At 37.0% G+C, this 22646-nt stretch overlaps 5 protein-coding genes across 7 annotated transcripts; 3 read left to right on the top strand and 2 right to left on the bottom strand.

Annotated features, from left to right (window-relative positions):
• Nucleotides 1-543: 543 nt before the first annotated feature.
• LOC140775486 (lipoamide acyltransferase component of branched-chain alpha-keto acid dehydrogenase complex, mitochondrial) lies at nt 544-7507 on the bottom strand. Its single transcript, XM_073118821.1, has 8 exons — nt 7213-7507; nt 6959-7108; nt 6649-6774; nt 5283-5686; nt 4359-4606; nt 3522-3610; nt 1937-2164; nt 544-892 (listed from the first exon to the last, which is right to left on the bottom strand). Exons 1-8 carry the CDS (start codon nt 7393-7395, stop codon nt 779-781), a joined length of 1542 nt encoding a protein of 513 aa, XP_072974922.1. The 5' UTR covers nt 7396-7507; the 3' UTR covers nt 544-778.
• Nucleotides 7508-8000: 493 nt separating this feature from the next.
• On the bottom strand, nt 8001-12452 carry LOC140775357 (dynein 8 kDa light chain, flagellar outer arm). The gene is made up of 3 exons (XM_073118604.1): nt 12123-12452; nt 11910-12015; nt 8001-8442 (listed from the first exon to the last, which is right to left on the bottom strand). Exons 1-3 carry the CDS (start codon nt 12309-12311, stop codon nt 8360-8362), a joined length of 378 nt encoding a protein of 125 aa, XP_072974705.1. The 5' UTR covers nt 12312-12452; the 3' UTR covers nt 8001-8359.
• Nucleotides 12453-15929: 3477 nt separating this feature from the next.
• LOC140776251 (bidirectional sugar transporter SWEET16-like) lies at nt 15930-18018 on the top strand. Of its 2 annotated transcripts, none has more exons than XM_073119892.1 (6): nt 15930-16055; nt 16155-16191; nt 16275-16485; nt 16572-16733; nt 16847-16966; nt 17494-18018. In XM_073119892.1, exons 1-6 carry the CDS (start codon nt 16022-16024, stop codon nt 17749-17751), a joined length of 822 nt encoding a protein of 273 aa, XP_072975993.1. In that variant the 5' UTR covers nt 15930-16021; the 3' UTR covers nt 17752-18018. The 2 variants fall into 2 exon arrangements, with proteins under 2 accessions (XP_072975993.1, XP_072975994.1); XM_073119893.1 differs by having other exon boundaries at nt 15932-16055; nt 16847-16971; nt 17494-17670.
• Nucleotides 18019-18627: 609 nt separating this feature from the next.
• On the top strand, nt 18628-21006 carry LOC140776388 (bidirectional sugar transporter SWEET16-like). Of its 2 annotated transcripts, XM_073120082.1 has the most exons (7): nt 18628-18735; nt 18824-18860; nt 18948-19158; nt 19265-19426; nt 19974-20093; nt 20220-20352; nt 20777-21006. In XM_073120082.1, the coding sequence occupies exons 1-7, from the start codon at nt 18702-18704 to the stop codon at nt 20791-20793; spliced, it is 714 nt and encodes a 237-aa protein (XP_072976183.1). In that variant the 5' UTR covers nt 18628-18701; the 3' UTR covers nt 20794-21006. The 2 variants fall into 2 exon arrangements, with proteins under 2 accessions (XP_072976183.1, XP_072976182.1); XM_073120081.1 differs by lacking the exon at nt 20777-21006 and having other exon boundaries at nt 20220-20761.
• A 943-nt stretch (nt 21007-21949) lies between these two features.
• Nucleotides 21950-22646, top strand: LOC140776014 (uncharacterized protein At5g01610-like). The gene has a single exon (XM_073119550.1). It carries the CDS (start codon nt 22005-22007, stop codon nt 22509-22511), a length of 507 nt encoding a protein of 168 aa, XP_072975651.1. The 5' UTR covers nt 21950-22004; the 3' UTR covers nt 22512-22646.

Here is a 22646-nt window from a genome sequence, read left to right as displayed (position 1 = left end):
GTAATTAGTGATGGGTAATATAGGGGCAAAATAATAACTTAAGTTATTATTAAATTAAAATTAAAATTTTTTATGAAATAAGAGGATAGAAAATAATCAATTAGTATAGCAGAAAAAGCTAAGTTGTTATTTATTCACTATATTAGAATAAGAAGGTTATTTTTTATTCCACGAGTGAAAGAGGACTAAATTAGTAGAGTAATTTAATTATCACTCTGTAAATGTAAATGTGAATTCCAGAGTTTTTAATTTCCAACAGCTGTTTGGATGCCAAAATGGAGGTTTTAGACAGTAAAATTATCTTAAAAGACTAGAAATTCTCGGGTAAAAACTAATCTACTCTAATCTTGACCTGATCAACTTCACAACGTTCGTGCAAGGCTCCAACTTCAATGAACTATTCTAGTCCACAAGCTCGAGATCGCATATAAAATATCCTTAAAAGAACTGTGACCTCATTGGGCCAAATTTAATCTTCTGCCAAGTTATTAACGTTAGAAGCAGTCTCTATAGCTCACTGCCACTGCTGTCACACCATCCATGAGATTCAAGGATATAATTTCTGCAAGACTTTCGAACAATATACGCTTAAATATGACTGCACATTGGCAAGCCATATACATAATTTCCTTTAGTAAACTTACAGAAGAGAATAATTACCAATTAAAATGCATGAACCTCGCTCTGGGTATTTATTTGGCAAGGCTTATGGTATGATGTACATTTGCAGGATCTATGATTTTATTGAATGCCGACCGCATTGTGTCGTTTTGCTGAATCATCTCATGTGAAGTAAGAGCAGTTCAGGCTTTTCTATCAGAAACTTCCACTCATTGCAGAATCTAGCCACAGTAGCTCCATCCACAATTCTATGATCAGCTCCAATTGTAACCTGCAGATAATTAAATCACAGTTGAATGTCACGAATTTGTATTTCTTAATGTGGGGCTTGCATTTTGTTTAGCAGGGTTTTGATGATGCGAATTAGTAAAGATCTACATGTTCAAATATAAGATGTTCTAAGACACCAACTAAGTACTAGAAAGCAGATGATAAAAGAAACAACTTGATATGCAGCAGGAATGATCAGCATGCGTTTGTAGCAGTGTTATTACCTATGTCAAAGTCAATCCCAACATGCAGCTTACTTGGTTAGTTATTGTCACTAAACTTACTTTGACCATCTTCTGAAAAATAAGGCAAGAATGAACTTTCTTCAACGAAAGGCTGCCTTACAATTAAAAGACCAGAATGACAATATTGCTTTAAGTAATGCTACCATTTGATCTCATAATCTCTCTGCTTACAGACAACTGAGTGGACAATTTGTATACAGAAGGGGCAGAAACAGATTGTATATTATCATGCATATCCTTATCCACATTTCCTTACCAGATACCACTACAAATTCAAATATCAAATGGATGTTAAAGTTCATATCAGTATTTGTTAAAGCTTTTGGAGGCAAGTTGGCTACCACGTACAAGATATATCCAAATGGTTCTTGTACATTTACAACTCCAATGATACTCCATGAATAGACATATATATTCCAAAATAAACAAATTGGGTATCCAAGAGAATTTACTATGATGTATTAGTATTAGTTCCATTTGTCCTACTTCCTATTTCAAATATAAAAAGAGCACAAAAAAGATCAATCTCCCTTGGATAAGTATTGACTCCACATCCAGGCACAAGCAATACTTACCGATCTGCATCTGAGTCCAAAGCCAGATACAGAATCTATGTCTGTGTGGCTGTGCCCAGATGAACTTAGATGTGGAGACAAACAATGAGCAAACAATGTCCATATCAATTTCACATTGGCAGCTAGTTTATGAAAGGATGACCTTTCATCAGCATGCATAGGAAATTTGTGCAGTGTACACAGATGTATTATCTTAAAGTCATAATACCTGACATGAAAACTTACATTGGTTACGGAAGCAGGATAAACATTTTCATCATCATCAAAACGGGGAAGCTTTTGAATTCGTCCAAGTGCAATTATAGCGACTTCAGGTAAGTTGAGAAGTGGAGAGCCAAACTTGCCACCAATGGCTCCGATATTGCTCAAGGTTATTGTTCCTCCAGTAATATCTTCATTACTTAGCTTGTTATTTGAAGCCATCTGTTGTAGCCGAGACAACTCCTGTGTAATCTGGCAGAACGATGGTCGTTACATTTGCATGCCAAATAGATACAATAAGAATGAATACAAAGCCAACTTCAATGATCATTTCTTTTCTAGTTCTTAATTTTTTCATATCTAATGTTGTCATGTGCACCATCATGATGACATGATTGACACTTGAGAATTCACAAGTGTCTTGCCTTTAAAACCAAAGGGGAAAAGGATAAATAGCTTATTAGCAATACGCATTAAGTTGCCTTCTACAACCTTGTTCATTACAATCAAGGGTCTTATGATAATAGATAGTACCAAACGTGGTTTATAGATTCTGAAAATGCCTATGCATGATATAAAAAGAAAGGAAATATTTTCAGATCCCGATGCACTCAATCGTGTTAAACCAACTATTTTGGGACAGGCAGATGAATATAATGGCACCTCTACAATTTTAGGGGATTAGGCAATTTTAGATTGCACGTGAATTCAAAGATCCAGATTTTGATTTTACAATCTTCATCCTTGAATTTTAAACTAGGTGTAAACTCAATATTTCTGTAACTTTTGGATCAAAACAAGCCCACATCTAAGTGTCACACAGCCAGCTTTTCAGGAATGCCACACAAGACTTGACACAGGTACTCATCATCTAGGTAACTATTTGACTAAATCTCTACAAAAGAGGCACTGGATATGTTTCCCCATGAAGTGTTCTCTCTTCAAGGCAATGCTAGAGCGCAAGGAAGGAGAGTTGTTGTACTATACTAGAGAACTTTTATAGGTTGTTTAGCTTCAACTACTCTACTTTTACGTGTCAATATAACACTAATATTTATTGTGTTATGGAGGCACTGCAATTAACATATTATCTAATATCATCCAAACTATAACCTAGAGATTGACCACCATTTGCTCATCATCATCATCATCAACAACAACAACAAGAATACCAACATGCTTGATAATTCTTTATAACAGTATGAAGAGTTTATTATTAAGTTCTTGTAAGACTATTAACCATATACTAAGAACTGTTTCTTTTTCTTTGCTTATCTTTCTCTCTTTCTTTTTCTTTCTGAGAGAGAGAGAGCTTATGCCATTCCAATTGAAACCAACTAAGTGGAGTCGACCTTCCAACCACTCAGTGAAGAACTAGATGTGCTAACCACTGGATTACTAGTCAAGAGACCATATATTGAAGATTGTTATGCCCATATAATATGTATAAAGCTTAAAGCATCAAAATAAAAATAATCCTGCTGGGCAAGTTGTTCTCTAAATTTTTAAAAAAGAAGAAGAATTGGATAGATTTTATCAATTAAATCTACAAACAAGATTATAATGATAATGTATTAATTCTTCCAAGGGTAGCAAAGAAGTGGCTGACCTCCAATATTGAAAGTGATTGAACCTTCTTTATGTTTGGTACAACTAAACCATATGGAGTAGCCATTGCCACACCAATATTATGGCACCCTACATAAACAACAGCATAAGACTAAATTCCATTAACCAAGCTGCAGAAACAATTACAGTACAAAATACACCATCTATATTTGGTTATTTGGAAAAATAGAAGATTTAGCAGTTTAATATTGACTAATAAAGTATAAAATGTCTCCCAAATGTCCAAACATTTCCTTAGATTGGTTTTGCACCTCATAAACCCCCCCCCCCCAAAAAAAAAACCAACACTTTACATAGAGTCCAGTGAAAAAAGTATAAACAATTATATAATACTACATGCAAGGTCAAGAAAACATCACAACAATGCAAATTAAATACCTTTAACCTCAAGGTAGATGGATGTACCGCATATTCACAGATTCTCAATGAAAAAAAATCTTGGACAATATTTGATGAACTATTGCTAAAAAGCAAAAGAAAGAGATATAAGTGGATATAAATTTAGTTCTCTAACAGTACTATAAACTTCTACAAGACTCCCTCACTTGATCTCAAATTCTATGCAAACTAATTAAATGAATTAACAGATTCCTGTGCAGAAAGAAAATAAGCATGAATGACTTCCAAGTTCCAATCATGCATATTCCAATATCATTAGAAGATAAATACATATTATCGCTACTGAAAATATTACACACATAAACAGAACATAAACTTTCATCCCTCTTAGTGGCATATACTTTGTTCCAAAATCTAGAAGTTATATGCACCATAAGGACATGATACAATAAAAGAAAAAGGAAGACCATTTGCAGACCTTTAAGAATTACTTCATTGGTTTCCTCATTGAAGGAGCTGTTCAACAGAGGATATTTATTTAATGCCATTGAAAGAGACTTTATTAGAAATGGAAGAAATGTATGCTTGACATTTTGATCGGTATTATTATTTTGGAAGGATGCTTTGAGTTCCACAAGAGCATCACAATTTATTTCTTCGAGATAATGAAAGTGTGGAACTTTCGCAGCCAAGCTCATAGACTTAACCATCGATCTCTGAAATCCCCTGAAATTTAGAACATTCTCTTTAGTTATAGAATCTCCCAAAGAAAAAAAAAGAAAGGAAGCAAAAGTATTAATGATAGGACGCAACTTTCCAGTTGCGAGAAAAGCCAAGCATGTTATATAATTGAGTACTGACAGGACATAAAAAGTTCTTCAGGTAGCCATCCATGCCAATCAACGATGACTTAGATTGCAGACTAAACTAGTGTGAGACAGATGATCACTTAAATGAAAAGAAGCTTTCTTGCTATGTTTAAATCAAGAGGCACTCATGGTATCACAAAATACATGGAAGTATGCAAGAGAAATCATTCAAGCTCGATGTTGTAAAATGATTCAACTTTTAACAAGATTACCAATCAAATAAACTCTCGGCCTCATATAAGATGATGTACCCTCCCATATATGTGGTGATATTTGTTATTGCAGAAGTTGTGGATTGGGATATAAGCAGGCAAAAAGCAAGTGACATATATGTGGCTCTTGCCTAAAACTACTTAGTGACTGAATTCAGATCTAAGAAGGCATGCATTCACTACTTAGTTACCAACAATGTTTGCACTTTTTTGACCAACACAATGTTTGTACATTTACTTCCTATCTTGGGATTATGGATATTATATATCCAACATTGTTAGTATTTCTCCAACCGTGAGCTCATAAAATCATCAGTTTACCTGAGAGGAATCTTTTTATCTTCGTAGCTTTCGCTATCCACATTATTTGCAGATGATGTTTTCCCTTCCTTTAAAAGCTCAAAATCATATGCATTAGCATGTGAGATGGAAGCTGATTCTTTGCAGACATCCTTGCTACTAGCATAACTCAAAACGTCTTCTTTCAAGACCCTTCCATCTTTCCCTGTTCCAGGGATATCGTTTATATTTAAACCATACTGTTTTGCTAGGTTCCTGACAGCAGGAGTAGAGAGAACTCTGCCAAGAGTTTCTTCTTCGCCCGATGAGCTTTGACAATCCATGTCATGAAAGTCAGAGATTGGCATAGTTTCACTACCAGGACTTTCAGATGTAAAAGGAGTTTGAGCATCTTCAACAAGCATCTTCAGTAAAGTTTCGCCAACCTGCGGCATTACGCAGAATTAGAATCTTTCCACATACTGAAAGGATAGCCTACTTTTGCATAATCTAATGCAGAATGATCAAGAAGTAAATAATAACATCTATCCTTCGCATCTATGGCCGAGAAGAATAAGCAGTTGAATATCAAATTAATCAAGAAGCACACTGAATAGTACTTTGTCAGTATGCACTTATTTATGGCAATCAGTTTTAAATCACATAATCCCAGTGAACATCAAAAAGAAGATTGTCAAAGATTTTTATTGAATTTTGGAACTTAAAACCATGATAACATTTTGAGTATACAAAAAAATTTAGGTGAAATGAGGAGAATCACTCTCCTTTCAGTATTTGGAGGGATTTTTAAAGATATTCACTATCATGCATTTAACATTTGATGTTGACGCATCTGTATAACCTAGTTGTTTGTTTATTTTAGTATAAAAGAAAAAAAAAAGAATTTTGGCACATTCCATAATGTTTTCATGAAAGCCAATGCATATGGTCAATATGCAAGCTCATAATGCATGCAATATGGTATGTTAAATTCTTGTCAGAAGAAGCTCTCTAAGTATCTAAATGGCAGGTGTGCGCTTTCAAGGCTAAACAATGTCTCCTAACATATGACAAAGGGAATCCCACACAAAATTAGCACATAAGATTTGATTTGTATAGCAAATAAGACCAAAGCTATTGTTGGTGCCTAACATGACCGAAGCAAGTCAGAACCAAACATCATGCAGGAACATTGTGACGTCAAATTCAGTCAGATTATATTCCGTCGTTAAATCTTGAACCTTGATTTCTTAAAGCAGAAAGTACTGAAATGACTACTGTTTTCCCTCAAGTAACTCAAGAAGAATCTGTAGTATAGATCGTCAACAGAGCTTGATACAGAGATTTAACAGATAAGTAAATTATAATTCACAAAAATGTCAGCCAGAGATAAGTTCGTTGAATCTACCTTCACTATATCACCAGGTATAGGAAGAATCTGAAGTACTTTTCCTTTAAAACGGCTAGTAATTTCAATAGTTGCTTTGTCACTTTGAACTTCACAAAGACGTTCGAATTCTTCCACTTGATCACCCTGCCGGAGAACATATCAATCACTCCCTTATAATGTGAGAAATAATAGCATAATGGCAGTTTAACTAAAACTACGGAAAGCTTCTAACTAATTCCCCACATATTTTTTTCTCCTCAGTAAGAACTTTATCAAACTCAGATCGCATTCTATAGTAAAATTAGAGGAAAACAACGAATAATATCACCTCTTCCACGAACCACTTGAGCAGCTCGCACTCGGCGATGCCTTCCCCAGTTTGGGCCAGAGGCACCTCCACCACTTCCCCCGAGGGCACATCAACCCACCCCTGACTCGATAACCACCTCCTCTTCCCCAGATTACGGAAACCCACAACCTACACCTCAAAACAAATAGAGAAAACAAACACCCAAATCAAGCGAAACCCATCTCGAATATGCCTCCAAGAGTTGAAAAGGAAACCAAGATTTGCTCACAGACGTCGGGGTAGAGAGGGAGAGAAGCCAAACTCCGCGTTGTCGAGAGCGGCGAGAGGAAGAGAAGGGCAGAGAGACCGAAGAGAGGCCGACCCAATCGAGAGGAGGGCGTTCGGGATGCAATAGCAGAGAATGGAGGAGAGCGGCGATGGATCCGAGCGTAGCCACAAAGGCGCCTCCACGCCATTGGGGTGGTGCCGACTGCCGACTGCCGACTGCCGACTGCCGACAACTTGTTTGATCAAATTACCTCTCTCTTGGAGAATTCGAGGGGAAATCGGAGTTGTAAGTAGCGGATAGAGATGTTTTGATTTGTGGTAGTTTCGGAGTTATATATACGGAGGAACGTATACGTAAGTGCAAATGACGTGGCAAGTTTGATGAGGAAGTTTAGAGTTATCCAATATATAGAATAAAATCTTATAAGTTTGGTATCAGAAACTTTTAATTATTTTTCTTTTGTCACAAATAATTATGATGAGTCAGCTGACGAACGGATAGCTACCTCATTATTATATTTGAAGACACTTTGGTTCATACGAGAATAGACATATATCTGAGTGGAACTTTTTATAACAAAGGTGCCCATAAATTCTCGTCTCTCTTAAAAACCAACAAAAAACATGGGAAGAGGTAAGTTTTGGTCAAACATAGACTGGTTTAATCCTCATCTACGTGTTCATAGTAATTCTTACTCTGTAAATATAATTTCCCCCATCAAAATAATCCTCATGAATGCGGTACTCAACTCATATCTTTTGGAAGGATTGTGCTGTTTGATCTGCGGACCAATTTGAGATATGCTAAGAATTCCAACCACTGGAAGAGCTTTTAGATGCCGAAGTCTTTACAATTTATAAGGAAATCGAGTGCAAATAGTGGAGAAAGCCATTTTTCGCTCCACATGAGAGCTTTCTCTAAATCAATAAGTACAGAACTGTAGTCCTACGATCACAAACAACTTAACTGCAGTCAACCACAAGGCATTAAAATGACAACATAGATGTTCGTATCTAGACCCGAGTGAACTTTGCTTTTACAAAAACATTACCACCCTATGTAAATACTGTAAGTTCCAGGCTTGAGGCACACAGAGACGGAATAAAAATATACGAGTGAAGCAGAGGAAAGAACTGTAGTCAGCTTCGTTATCACCCAGATTTGAACAACAAGATTGCCTTCGTCTCTATGTAGAAATAGATGAAGTGATTGGTCTCGTGCGTCACGTAGGAGCCTGTACCACCAGAAACAAATATGAAGATAATCCTTCATGGAATATAGTAAATAACTAAAAATACCATCAGTTATTACACTCCAAAGAGTAGTAGTACAAAATTACTTCATTCTATCAGCAATGGTCTTACACAAGCGTAGCATGACAATCTAATAATTTCAGCGAAAAAAGGCTGTGATATAAATGCAGCAAAATGGACTGTCATAGGTACATCAAACTCCATTAGCAACACATAAGTATCATGCAAATCATGAAGTTGTTATAAACCTGTAATGATTATGAAACAATAGAACGAGAGATGGAACTTCATACAATCCACAGAATATAGGCCAGCTAGCTGTATGTCAAGACCGAATATATCTCCTAGTATAACAAGGGTAGAAAAGGTGGTCTACTGAAAACTGAATTTTCTGGAACTTCCAAATGATTACGTGTTAAAATCAACAATCATTTTGTAGGTTTAGACTCCATGGTTGGTAGAATATGCAAACTTGATGGTTTCTCAAATGCATGATTCATTTTTTCCAATGATGTGCATCCAAAACTTGGTTCAGGCAGCATGTTATTTCAACATCTCTGAATTAGTTTACTTCTCTTTTGGCAACCAAATTACTCAATTTTGTGCAAAAATATTCAAGTTCTCTCATTGTGAAACCCTTTCCTCACTACCATAACATGTTCACTGGTGCTCTTGAGAAGAATGGTGCCACCCTAGCCTCAAGTGAAATTGTATATATTGGTTGGATAACCAACTTCTCCAAGAGGGTTAGCAAATAGAGAAATCTTGATCACATAATTTACTTTGACACTCTTATGAATTAAATGTTGGAAGCTTAAAAATTAGACTAAATATAGGACAGCAATATTCAAAGTGAAGATGGTACAGTAAAAAAAAAAAATGCTTTGACATTACAAAAAAGATACCAGAAAATTTTGAATAAAACAGTGGACTAAATAGCAGACCATCTCTACCAAATGCATTAAACCAAAACGCATAAATCAAATCAGTGATTGAAGTGACCGGCTACATTGTCTGTGCCGGTAGTAGGCACAAGCTACTTTGTAGAATTGTTGCCCAAGGCAGATCTGCTGACTCCCAAAAGTTCCAGCTGGATATGAGGATAATCTTATATATAAGAAGGGGAAAGGAAATGACAAGGTGACAGAAAGGAGGCCCAGGACAAGTAAAAAAATCCAATATTGAGACAGCAAATATGTCCAACAAGATACAGTTCATGGTTGTAAACACCAATTCATCAGAGAAGAAACCCAAACTGTCACTAGAACAAACTTTCTGACAGTTGCCAGTGGTAGCTTATCTCTTATTTATGATATTCTTCAATGACTAAATGGACATACAACACAAAAACCAATGCTTACATTCAACATCAGAGATTCAAATATGAATTTTAAATAAATAATCTCTTGGAAATTCTCTTGACTCAGAAACATCTATCCAAGGAAAATCAACACATACAATAAAAAAAGTGCAGCTAGAAAGCCTACAATGTTCAGTAAAATCATCATAAAATGGTTGTAATATATCTCCAGATGCTTGATCAAATATAGGAAAAGGAAAAGCCATCTTGGTTGTCTAGGCACCTTTCTTAGGTGGTACATCTATGTGCCACTTGCGCTTTCCTAGGTATATGTCAAGTGTTTTGGATAATGTTTCAATATATACTATGCCCTTGAACTTCAACTAGCTACACAGATCGCCAATTGGACTCTAATGTTATGTGCTAGTCAGGCTCTTATTTAGTTATTTATTATTTTCTTTGTTGTTTGAGCAGTCCTAAAATCTCATGTTGATCTAGGCACCTGTTCACCAATCTGTCGCATAATATTCTAAAACCTTGATGTTGTTTTAAGTATCCAGGTGTCAAATTTTCTTTGGGGAGTCCCATCACTCTGTTCATTTTCTCTAAAGGCAGTATATACAACATAAGGAGAAATTTCAATTAAAGGAGTACCGTGAACATGATGAACACATGGAAATCTGATACAAAAAGAGTCAAGTGACAAGGACAAAAAGCTAGAGCATGACTGACAAGGCTAATAAGTTATCTAAAATATACACTGTAAATGGAAAAGCAAACCAATACTAGGGCCTAGGGGAAAGGCATGGCTTGCAAGTAATCACTAATATATAAAGCTTCCACAAATCTAATTCTCATATTTATCTTGATCAATGTACATTGCGGCTGGAAAGAGTGATAAAATAGTGTTCTTCTATTCTAGATTGCCTTTCATTCTCACAATGTACATTATTCATTCAATATGTGGTAGTATGTCAAGATGCAGATTACAAATTTAAAAAAGTACAATTGATTTTCTTCCTCCAGTCAACTTGTTCTCCCTAAATTAATGGGCACCAATACATTCTCCTATCATTTGAATTTCTTTCCTAGAACATCCAGATTCAGCAGTTACACAAAGAATGTAGTATATTCATACACAAGAATGTGAAAAAGGAAGTATGAAGTTCAACCTCTATTCAAACTGTAAGAAATAAAAAAGGTTCAGACTATACTTCTCAGGAAGCTACATCTGAATGAAAAATATCAAACAAAACGAAGAAGCATTAATGGATTGTACTATGTTGGAGATTTGCAAACTCATTAATCTACCAATTAGTTTTTAGGGAACTTCTATCTGAAGGGAACACACACATGCAAAGAATTGGACAAAAAAATATTTATCGAACAATAAAAAGAAGCATTAACCCATTGAAGTGCAGTAGAGATTCAAACTCCTTAATGAATCAGTTTCTGACAATTTGAGATAGTGAAATGAATACAATCTAGTCAAGATCAATTAACTTACAGGAAGAACAAATAATGATAAGAAAGATGTTTCTCGAGTTCAGATTAAGGTGAGCATCTTTTGCAGAAATTGACAACAAGATACAGTTTTTGCATCCATTACTACCAAGCACAAGAGCTCAATCGCCGATACCCACTTGTTGATTTTAGTAAAATGTATTTTTCAAATCTTCAGAAATGCCACAGAACCAAATAACAAAATATGGACAGCAATTCGGCAACCACATAATACTAATCTTAAAATAAGCACTATCAAAAGAATCACATCAATCACGTTGTATTTCTTCGGAACCACAGCATACAGAAGCATGCAAATAAAATTAACAATATATCACTACATACAGAAGAAGCACAGAAAACTTTGACTAAATCGGGCAATTTCTACCACTAAGGCACAGCAGGATGCTGATAATATAATCTAGACTAAATTATCTATAGAAGAAGCCAAGAAAGACATCGGAAAAGCCAGATAATTTCTAATCTTGCTAAGTACCAACTAATTACCCACTACAGACATTTAACCAGCAGTTTTTTAGAAAACAAAAAAGTCTTCCATGAAACCCAAGAACGCATCTCTCGAAACAGCAACAGTAGTTCTTCAGAAACAAAAAGAGAGCAATAGAGATCAATCAATGGCAGTACCAAAGTTTTTGCCAACGATGCAATGCCAGGTGGGTCCGTGGTTCTTGTCGAACTCCTTCTTGATGTACTCCGCTATGTCCTTCTCTACCGTATGCTTCTCGAACGCCTATCGCATTTCAAATGAATCGCACAATTAAACCCTAATCCGAGCAAGAAAGAATCGGAAATCGGAGGAAGGGGCAGAGAGAAAGAGAGAGGGAGAAGCAGCATTACGGCGCGGGCGCAGTCGAAGACCTCCTGCCGCATCTCCTCCTTCATGTCGGCGCTCTTCAACGTGATTTTAAAGGCCTTGGACGCCATAGACGGTGCCGCAGCAGACGCCGGCTTCCGGTCGTCAGTGGATCCTCTCAGTATCGCCGCTACGGCGCCTCCGGCACTGCTTCTCCTGCCCTCCTCCGCCATTTCCACTGTCTCTCTCCCCTCTCCAAGAGCTCCTCCTCCTCTCTTAATTCACTCGCACTCTCTTCAGATTACAGTAGTAGCAGTCCGTGTACTATTCGAGCCCTTTCTTGAGAGGAGAGAGAAGGTCCCAATTCCCAAATTAGTTTGGTTTTAGAGACTGTTGTATCCCATTACCCCAGTAAATATTAGGAAACGCTCACCGCTGATTCTCTGAAGGCGGAATGGCGCGATTTTCAAGTAAAACTCGTGCAGATTTGTGCGATCCATGGTGTTCAAACTTCACGACCAACGTGATGCATGAACATTGAATTTAGCAATCAAAATTAAAACTCAATGCACTTTTATTTTTCAACTATAAGAAATATTGAATAATAATTTTAAAAAATTTGAGTGAGCTTCATCTTGAATCAATGCCCATGGTCGAAGGAGTTGTCCTTCGAAAAAATTTCTCTGTCCGTAAATGACATCTCTCGTTTAGATCTAGAATTTGATTGGTTGCTGTCGATAAATTTCTTGAAAGATGTACGTGTATTCCATGTTCTATTATAATTCTTATTGAGGATATTATCTTTCTCTTCTTTCGTCTTATTTTTACTATCTCTTATATCTTCGGAAAAGTGAATCGTCTCCTTAGGTTATAATTATATTCGGAAAGGATCTTTCCTCTCGTGTTTATATATATATTTGCTTATGTCAACAATTTATTTTGACAAATAAATAATTAATAATAATAATAAAAAGAAATTAGAACTAGAAGGAAGCACATAAATGAAATGACAATGACTGAATGACGAGTCCTTACTCTTGCCCTCCACAATCTTTCTAAAATTTTGAAAGAAATGATTGAAGGCCCAAAAAAGTAAACCTATAAAGGTTGGCATTGCAAGGGATTGCAGATGCTGCAGACAAAGTAAAGTAGGAATGAACAGCCCGAATAAATGAATTGTAATGAGGAATCTGAATGTCCTGATGAGGAGAATTTTCAGCCAGTCAGGATTCTAAGATGTTAGTAAGAAACAAGAAGGAAAAAAGATGAGCAAAATTGATGGAGAAGCATAAGATTTAAGTATGTGTATGTACACGGTTATTGATGAAGGTGTTTAGTCTACATGATACACGCGGCACTATAATTTTTTAATGTCAGAGCTCGACACTGTGGAGCATCCTTTGGAGAAATAGAGCTCATGACATCTATCATAAATTAATAGACATCATGCATGTAAAAGTATTTTTATCATTAAAGGAGTTAAGCAATCAACTGTAACTTACAAACTCGTCCGAGCCAACACCAGCAGAGTCAGTCAAAAGAATAGATGTTAGATCTGACGACATGGGGATATCCCCTGGCTGCCCAATCATAAGCAGGCCTATTAAAAAGGAAAAAAGAAAAATAGAAAGCAAATTGGGAGTGTACCACAATGTGCTTTCCTCTTCTCTACACATCTTTACAAGGGATTTCGAGTCCGAGTCAACAATGATACGTTGAAAATGTCCCTCTGTCAGCTTTATGCTCAAGAGCACCGCCCGAGAGCAAGACTTTGATTTTATAGAGAATTAGGGAGACCAGATGGGCAAGCTTAGCTACAGCCCACAACAGATCGCCAGCAAGCAGTCCATGATCATTAGCGGAGATGATATCTCTCCTAGATACCACAATAGGAGTGTAAATGAGTTGCTCTAAAAAATCCACTCTGTCTTTCTTTCCAAATGGCCCAAATGGTAACAGAGAAGATGGCTTTAAAGAGCAGAGTATTGAACTCAGGGTTGCTATAAGCAGTCGATTACTGTTGATGATAATGATAAATCTCCTAGCATAACAATTACTCCCCAGAAATCCTTGCATTCCTTTCTTTCAAAATGGAAGCAGCGAAGGCAGCCTTGAAGAGAGTATTGATCTTCAAGTTGCTGCCCCGGAGCCGGGACTTAGTAATCCACTCCAGGCCTAAGAGCTCGCCCAGGCCCTGGGAACCTTGATAGCCTTAACTATGAACCCTCACACCTCAAGAGCAAGCCTGTAGAAAATAGAAATAGTGTGTCAAGGTCTCAACAAAAAGCTCACAGAGCAAACAACTATCCTCAGACCCAATCGTGAGCCAATAGAGGTAGGCTAAGGTAGGGGCTCTGTTCTAGAACACCTTCCTTTCCATAAAATGACAAGAACTCTTGGCTTAATGAGAAGATTCCAAATAGCGGGCCACTCATTCAACCCATAGGATTGCGACGCATATTGTAAGAAAGAGAAGATAGATTTGGCCTTGGCCTTGGCCTCCTCCCCCTTGGCATTAAAGTGTCTAATCCACCACCAAAAGAGGTAGAGATACTTTGAAAGGCTAAGTCACTGCCAAAACAATATCTCATCAGCATGTTTATGATTCCAAGCACCATTTTATATCAACAATCCCTCTCGTTTTCCAGCTAGTAGGGTCATGAAGTACCCCCTAAGTTTCTCCACCACAAAAAACTCCTGGCTCTTGTAGAATGGCATCTAACAGCGAGTCCAGGATCTACGTAGTCCCCATCTAGTAGCTAGTAGTAATAAGGAATAGTGGTGGTAAGAGTGGCCTTGACAAGGGTGATTCTTCCCCCAAGAGAAAAAGTTTGATAGCTTGACACCGGCGAACTCTGTCCACCATGTGTTTGATAGCTTGACACCGGAATTCTAAACCTAGAGATAAAAAAATTTGACACGAGCGACCGACCAACCCTTAAGATAAGGATTGAACCTTGCCAAAACTCTTTTGCAATGGAATTAATCTCAGTTGGTCACCCTTCAATTCCTGGTGGTTTGGGTTAGCCCAAGTGTCCATTCACACGCCTACACTTTTCGAGATGCTTCTCGTATATTCATGCCTAGAAAGCCATTGCTCACGCCAAGCTTTTCCTCTGTGCCGTCGGATCATCTTCAACCGCAACTGCAACATTCTGCTACATGCACCTAACCTTCGACAATCTGGTCGGTAAGTTTTAAGCGGTAGAAAATTCCTACACTTAATGTTGCAGATGATCTACACCCACACCTCATGCTTTCCTCATCGTCATCCTAAACTCGCCATTAAAACAACGTGCTTCTCTCTCCACTCCCACTTAATCCAAAGTTCCTTTCTGCCCGCCGACAACATGCCACGCGTCACAGTTATTAGAGCTCCACCCCATCACAAAGTCAAAGCTAGGTCTTTGGCCATTTGGATTTGGATGGCAACAAAAATATCAGTTTTCGAGCTATTCAAATTATTCAACGATACATCGAAAATCTTCGTCTAAAACAGCAATTTTTTATACTACTTTTCTCTTTCTATATTTAAAAGTTATTTATTTTTATAAATAAAATCCATTGTCTCACAGAGTGATTTAATTTATATATAAATGAGAGATTAATTTATACAGAAAACTGATAAATCTCCATTAAGAATCATTTTTTAAGATAGCGATTCTCTACGTAGTGCTGAACTTCGGTAGTTTTAAATGACTTCAAGATAGTATAAAATAGTTTGATAAAATACAGTTATCTGTGGCAGTAGTTTGATAAAAAACTCAACAAAAAGATCTACTCGAGATTTAGGCACCGGAAACGTATAAAGGAAGTGGACCCAAATGGAAACAAAGCCAAACCGCCCTAGTGTTTCTAATCCATATCATTCAGTCTGTTCTCTTTCATCTATAAAGTTAGAAACCCTGCCGCTCTTCATCTATCTGCAGCTCAACTCCCTCCAATGGTTGATCCAAGCTTTGTCATAGGAGTTGTGGGTTAGATTTTGATACGAATTTATAACTTTTGGTCTTCATACTAATATTGATGGCATGTGAGATAAGATTGTTACTTCTTCTTTTTTCTTTTTGTTGCAGGGAATGTCATCTCCATACTAGTCTTCACCTCTCCCATGTGAGTTCATATAATTGATTAATTTCTCCTCTTCTTATCAGTGTTTGATAGTAATGGCGACGTGCTACTTGCTATGGATTCAGTGGTACATTTGTGAGGGTAGTGAAGAAGAAATCCACTGAGAGCTTCAAAGGGATTCCATACCTAACAACTCTCTTGACCACCTCTCTGTGGACGTTCTATGGACTCCTCAAGCCTGGAGGTCTCCTGATAGTCACAGTGAATGGGGCTGGCAGTGCGTTAGAAGCCATCTATGTCATTCTATTCCTCATCTATGCACCAAGTGAAACAAGAGTACGAGATGCCTCTTCTTCTTCATTGGAATTGCTGTGCTTCTGATTGAATGTGTTTGTTAACTCTGGTATGATATCTGAGTTCAGGTGAAGATGGCAAAGTTGGTTGCAGTGGTGGACGTCGGATTCTTGGGGATGGTTGTTTTGGTGACTCTCTTGGCTTTGCATGGGAGTGTGAGGTTGCTTGCTGTGGGATCTTTATGTGCAGTATTGACTGTAGGAATGTATGCATCTCCACTTGCAGCCATGGTTAGCATATATTAAGCAATTTCTAGCTTCCTCATGATTGAGCTTTATATAAAGGAAAAAAAAAAAAGGTAATTAGTGTACGTATTAATTCACCCAATCTAATTCTCATGCAGAGGACAGTGGTGAAGACAAATAGCGTTGAGTACATGCCCTTCTTTCTTTCCTTCTTCTTGTTCCTCAATGCTGGAGTCTGGAGTATTTACTCGGTGCTGGTGAAGGATTATTTTATTGGGGTAAAGTTAGTTCTCTTGTCACTTTCTTTATTTCTCTGGGTTCTAATTTTTCAAATGAAACTTAATTTGTATTATAGTGATTTTATCATTAACTCTCTGTCCTTGAACTATAATTTCCACGACGCTCTACCAATACTTTTGGCTAATTACTCTTAACCTGGTACTATGGCTTATTTAACTCTATATAAAATTATAAAAATATCCTCGAGATATTTTCCAACACGGTTCTAAGCTATCCTAATTAACTAATATACCCTTCAAAAATAGGGGAGACAAAGGTATTTAAGATCAAAAGATAAAAACTTAATATCCTTAATGGGATATTTTTCTTTAGATACTGTTTTGTTAAGAGATTAGTTAGTTTAAGTCAAACCTTGTAAACGTTATTGGATTGTTATTTGAAAGTTTCTTTCTTTATAGTTCCTTAGAAGTTTTTTTTTAATCTCTCGTAGGTATAGATATCTCTAAATTTCATATTTATATATATACTTATTAAAACTTATAGTGTTTGCATGAATATTATTCAGGTTCCAAATGCCTTTGGTTTTGCCTTGGGCTCAGCCCAACTAATCCTCTACGCCGTATATCGAAAGAAGACGACGCCATCAACAACAAAGGCAAGGGAAAGAGATGAGGAAGAAGAGGGATCGACCCATCTCGTTGCCCAACTGGAGATGCCCCAGCAAAGGCACTTGCATAAAGGAGTTAGCCTACCAAAGCCTTCATCAGCTTCAAGAGACCATGGCTTAACTAAGTTTGTCAAGTCTATCTCCATGTATCCCTAACAGCTTGCTGCGTTTATGATATCATGGTGATGATGATATGCCCTCAAAATGAAGCATTTGCTACTTGTTCACTACTATGGGACTACCTATGAGGAGTGTGAGGGGATTCTATGAGATTGATTATACACTTGCTATTGCTATAGAGGCAATGGTTTTTTTATATACATTTTGCGATCTTAGCCCATTAGACCTGTTTATGATTAAAGAGGATGTGAAATGACTAAATTACCTTTACAGAAATATAGTCTTATGAGGATATTTGTGACGAAAAATATTAGTGTCAATAAATCAAATTTATTTTTAGCATTTGCATTGTTAGTTTTAAATGAAAAGTTTGATAGTTACAACTTAATCTAAACCACAAAAATTAGGCCAAACCACTATATGTGATAAACTGCAATTTGCTCATATTTGTTCTACAAGTAGATTAATTGACTTATAATTAGTCAAAATTTAGAAGATTGGTCATATTATAAAATGAGGTTGACCCTATAATTGTGATTCTAAGCAGTTCCAACATGCACTAAAAAAAAAAATAAAGAGCCTCTTTAAGGCAAGTAAAGGGCAGATTTGGTATCTATTTCAACTCTTTTTTTTGGCGTATTCTCGAATATATGTACAGTAGATGTAGTACGAGTTTGCTTAGATGGATATTATGTTAATTGATCGGATAATATACAAAATTTTAGAAGTTTTAAAAAATAGTAACTAATCCACGGGGAGAGCTGGAATTTATTAATTAATCATTTACTTTCTTAATTAATTACAAAGACTTAAGCAAAGCCATCACGTTCCAATGCCGTCACCCAAAAGAAATGCTCTCCCACACATCCAATTCTTCAGGATATATATATATGCACACACAACTTAGAGCATCTTCTTCTCCTTCCTCTCTACTTAAAGAATCCAATAGTTAATCTCACCTTCCCATCTCTCCCATTCTTTTCTCCATGGAAGCTTTGCTCTTCCTCATAGGAGTTACAGGTGAGTTCTAACTCGATCAACTTAATATTTTCTCTATCAAATTACCACTTATTTATTTATTTTATGTTTTTGGCATTATTTCATGCAGCTAATGTCATCTCGATCTTAGTCTTTTGTTCTCCAATGTAAGCCTCTCTTTAACAACTTATACGTATGTCACAAATATTAAATGGGTGCAATATATATCAATCTACCCTTATATATCTATGCAGCAAAACATTTTGGAGAATAGTGAAGAATAAATCAACTGAGGGATTTGAGCCTGCACCATATGCGATCACCCTTCTCAGTTGCTCTCTGTGGTCCTATTATGGAGTCTCGAAGCCCGACGGCCTTCTCATCGTCACCGTTAACGGCATAGGCGTCGCGTTCGAGGCCATCTATGTCACCTTGTTCCTCACCTTTGCTGCTCCTCCTCTGAGGGTACGTAAGGAGGTCGTCGCATCAAAATTCGTGCTCGGGAATTACCATGCATGCATGAAATATTTAGCTCTGATGGATGATCATCTTCTTCTCATGCTTATGTTAGGCGAAGACTTGTATATTGGTTGCGATATTGGAAGTTGGTGTTCTTGGAGCAGTGATAACAGCGACGAGCTTGGCATTCCATGGGAGCACGAGATTAATGGTGATAGGCTTTTTAAGTGCGTTTCTCAATGTTCTCATGTATGGATCTCCACTTATGTCAATGGTATGAGCTAAGCCTTCAATCCACTCACACTTTTAATTGGCAATAAATTTGTACAATGGAACTGTTCTTAAGATAATGTTTGAATAAGACCTGTTCTACTTCATTGAAACCTTTGCTCCACCAATACGCCATCATAGACTTGGACTTGGCCCTGATAATTATACAAAGAATCTTTTTGTGTGTGTGTGTGTGTTTGCTAATTAAACATTCTATTTTATATTAGACAAGACTTATCCAATTAATCCATCCGGATAGTGGGTTGATCTGGTAGTTCATTTGCGTATTGTTAATTATCTAAATTTCTAAAGGAGTGTTTAGAGGAATATTTTATATAGTTTTGTTTTGCTAGTCAGGCGCTAGCTAGAGAAGTCTTCTTGTGGGAATATAAGATTTTGCAATGGAATTAATTACAAAGAAATGGAAGTAATCCTGCAAAATAAAAAATTAACAATTTAATTTTTTGGATAAATGACTTGCACATCTTCCTTGGTCTCTCAAAATAATGTTGCTAATATAATTTTCTTTTTCATTTCAAAATATCCAACAGCAAACTGTGATTGCTACGCGGAGCGTAGAGTATATGCCTTTCCTCCTCTCTTTCTTCCTTTTCCTGAACGGTGGCATTTGGACAATTTACGCAATCCTAGACAAAGATATATTCATCGGGGTGAGCTTTAAATATTTTTTTCATGTAAAATTAAGAGAACTATGCTTCAATTATGTTGATGTGCTAAGATGAAGGAAATTCTATTGATTTGATGCTAATGAAATAGTCACTTAATTAATTTTTCAGGTGCCAAATGGAATTGGTTTGTTCTTAGGAACCATTCAATTGATTCTCTACTTCTACTACATGAATTCTAACTCAAATGAAGAAGGAAGGCCAGAGGAGGCACTATTAGTGCCCAATGGGATAGAAGAACAAGGTGAAGAGACCGATATTATCTGAAATTTGCGTAATTTGTGCTTGGAATTGTAACAAGCTACTCGTATCCATTTGAATCAATTTATGTTGAACACTGTACTACCACTAAGTTCTACCACCCTTCTTAAGATGTGAGTATTTATTCTGAAGACTAGTGCATGCAAGTGATGGCCGATGAGCCCAGGGATGAAGGTGAGAAATGGATATTAGGACATAAGAACAGTGAACAAGATGAAATTGCAAGGGAGTTGTATTGTGCTCATATGTTCCTTTTCGATTGATTGGAATCATTGAGCATTATACCATGCATGTTATATGAGATCATGTGTACATTATGTTTTTCATCTATTATTTACTATCATATTTTTGAGATAGTTATCACTTATGAAGTATTATGCTCATTCCATGTTTGATTCATGATACAGGCCTTCAAGTGCTGTGAAGGAGCATTCTTTGACTGGCTTTATCTAGTGAGGCCATAAGCCTCCTCTTGTTTGATTTATTTTTAATGGTTAGAAAAGGTGTGAATCTTCCTTTTATTGTATCTTATATTTTTACATTCAGAAACTTTACTCATTGTTCTGCTATCAATTGGTTGTTACAGTATATAGGCTCTTTGAGTTTATGTTATTTTTGGGATTATATCTCCTTAGTAATTTAGTACATTGCTAGCTATCCTAGCAAATAGTGTGTACTTTAATATTTATTTTTTTAAAAAGAAATATAATAATATTTGTAAAAATAAACTGACTCACTCTTTTGAATGCGCTATAGGATGCATAAAGTGATCCGATCCGGTGAACCTCAGTGCACCGAGTGATCAAATTATATATAAATCCCGATACATCAAGCATTTGATCACAATTGTATGTTAATAATATGATATATCGTATATAAATGTACTATTAATTAAAATTTTAGTACTATCTATATTTAGTGGGATACTATTAAATTCTCACTTCTCTCCAAAATAAAAAAATAAAAAATTTAAACCCACAACTGTGCCTTCAAACTTAAGCTTGTTTCTTAATCGGGTCAGTTTAAAGCTTAAAAAATCAATATTTAAGAAAATAAATAATTTGGTAGGACATAATTTTAAATAATTTTTGAAAGAACGGTGGTAGACCAAATCCATTTAAGACATGACAGGATTATAAGCAATGACATTGTTAGAACTAGTCGTAAAATAGATCTAGAAAAATAGGTAAATAGATCAACCAATTTGAACATTTATGAACTATAATTAGAACAGTCCAGTTAATATCACTGCCAAAGTCATTCACCCACTTAACCAACAATAAGGAATCACTGTAGAGCCAGTCTGGGCCATTATTGGGCCATTATTAGGCCATTGACCACAAGATCTAAAATTTGGGTGGCGATTCTGACATCCACTTCAGCTTCAATTTAATTCTCCCAACGACCACCAGCATTGGCTCTTCTGCGATTCACCACCTGTATTCTATATTAATCGTGGAAATTTAAAAGTACTTTGTTCGAGTTCTTCTGATGATTTCTCCTCTTTCCAAAATATAGTGCAAACATAGGTGGTAAAATGAAAAAAAAGTTGGCTACCTTCCTACCCACAAATCTAAAAATCCCAACTTCCATAATTCCGAAAACATTCTGCCACAGCCCACAAGGCTCACAACCATGTCTCCCCTTTCATTCCTCCTCCTCTTCCTCCTCTGCTTTCGCTCCGCCGCGGCGCTCTCACCGGCCTCCGCAAAGCCCTCGCCGTACGAAGTCCTTGAGTCCTACCACCTCCCCGTCGGCCTCCTCCCCAAGGGCTCCTTGGGCTACGACCTCGACCCCGACACGGGCAAGTTCAGCGCCTACTTCAACGGTTCGTGCGCCTTCTCTCTCGAGGGCTCGTACCAGCTCAGGTACCAATCCACCGTCTCCGGCCGTATCGCCGTCGACCACCTCCGCGATCTCCGCGGCGTCAGCGTGAAGGTACTCTTTTTCTGGGTCAACATAGTAGAGGTGAGTCGCCACGGCGACCAGCTTGGGTTCTCGGTCGGGATTGCTTCCGCTGACTTCCCCATCGATAACTTCTACGAGTGCCCGCGATGTGGTTGCGGATTGGACTGTGTGAATCTTGCGATATCAAATGGGCCGGATGATGTGATGAGATTAAGTGGGAAAGAAGTGATTTGATGCGTTCTTCCTCGATTGGTAAAGTTGGATGCTTCTGCTACCTCATATAAATTAATAAAGTAGTTGGAATTATTAAGCACGAGTATACTTTTTCTGTATGACATTTTAAGGTAAATAAAGACCCCACTTGATGAA

This window comes from Typha angustifolia, chromosome 14 (assembly GCF_048772165.1).
Source record: "Typha angustifolia cultivar Huaian chromosome 14, ASM4877216v1, whole genome shotgun sequence".
NCBI lineage: Eukaryota > Viridiplantae > Streptophyta > Magnoliopsida > Poales > Typhaceae > Typha > Typha angustifolia.
The sequence above is the reverse complement of the archived record's forward strand: the minus strand, read 5'-3'. Positions and strand labels throughout refer to the sequence as shown.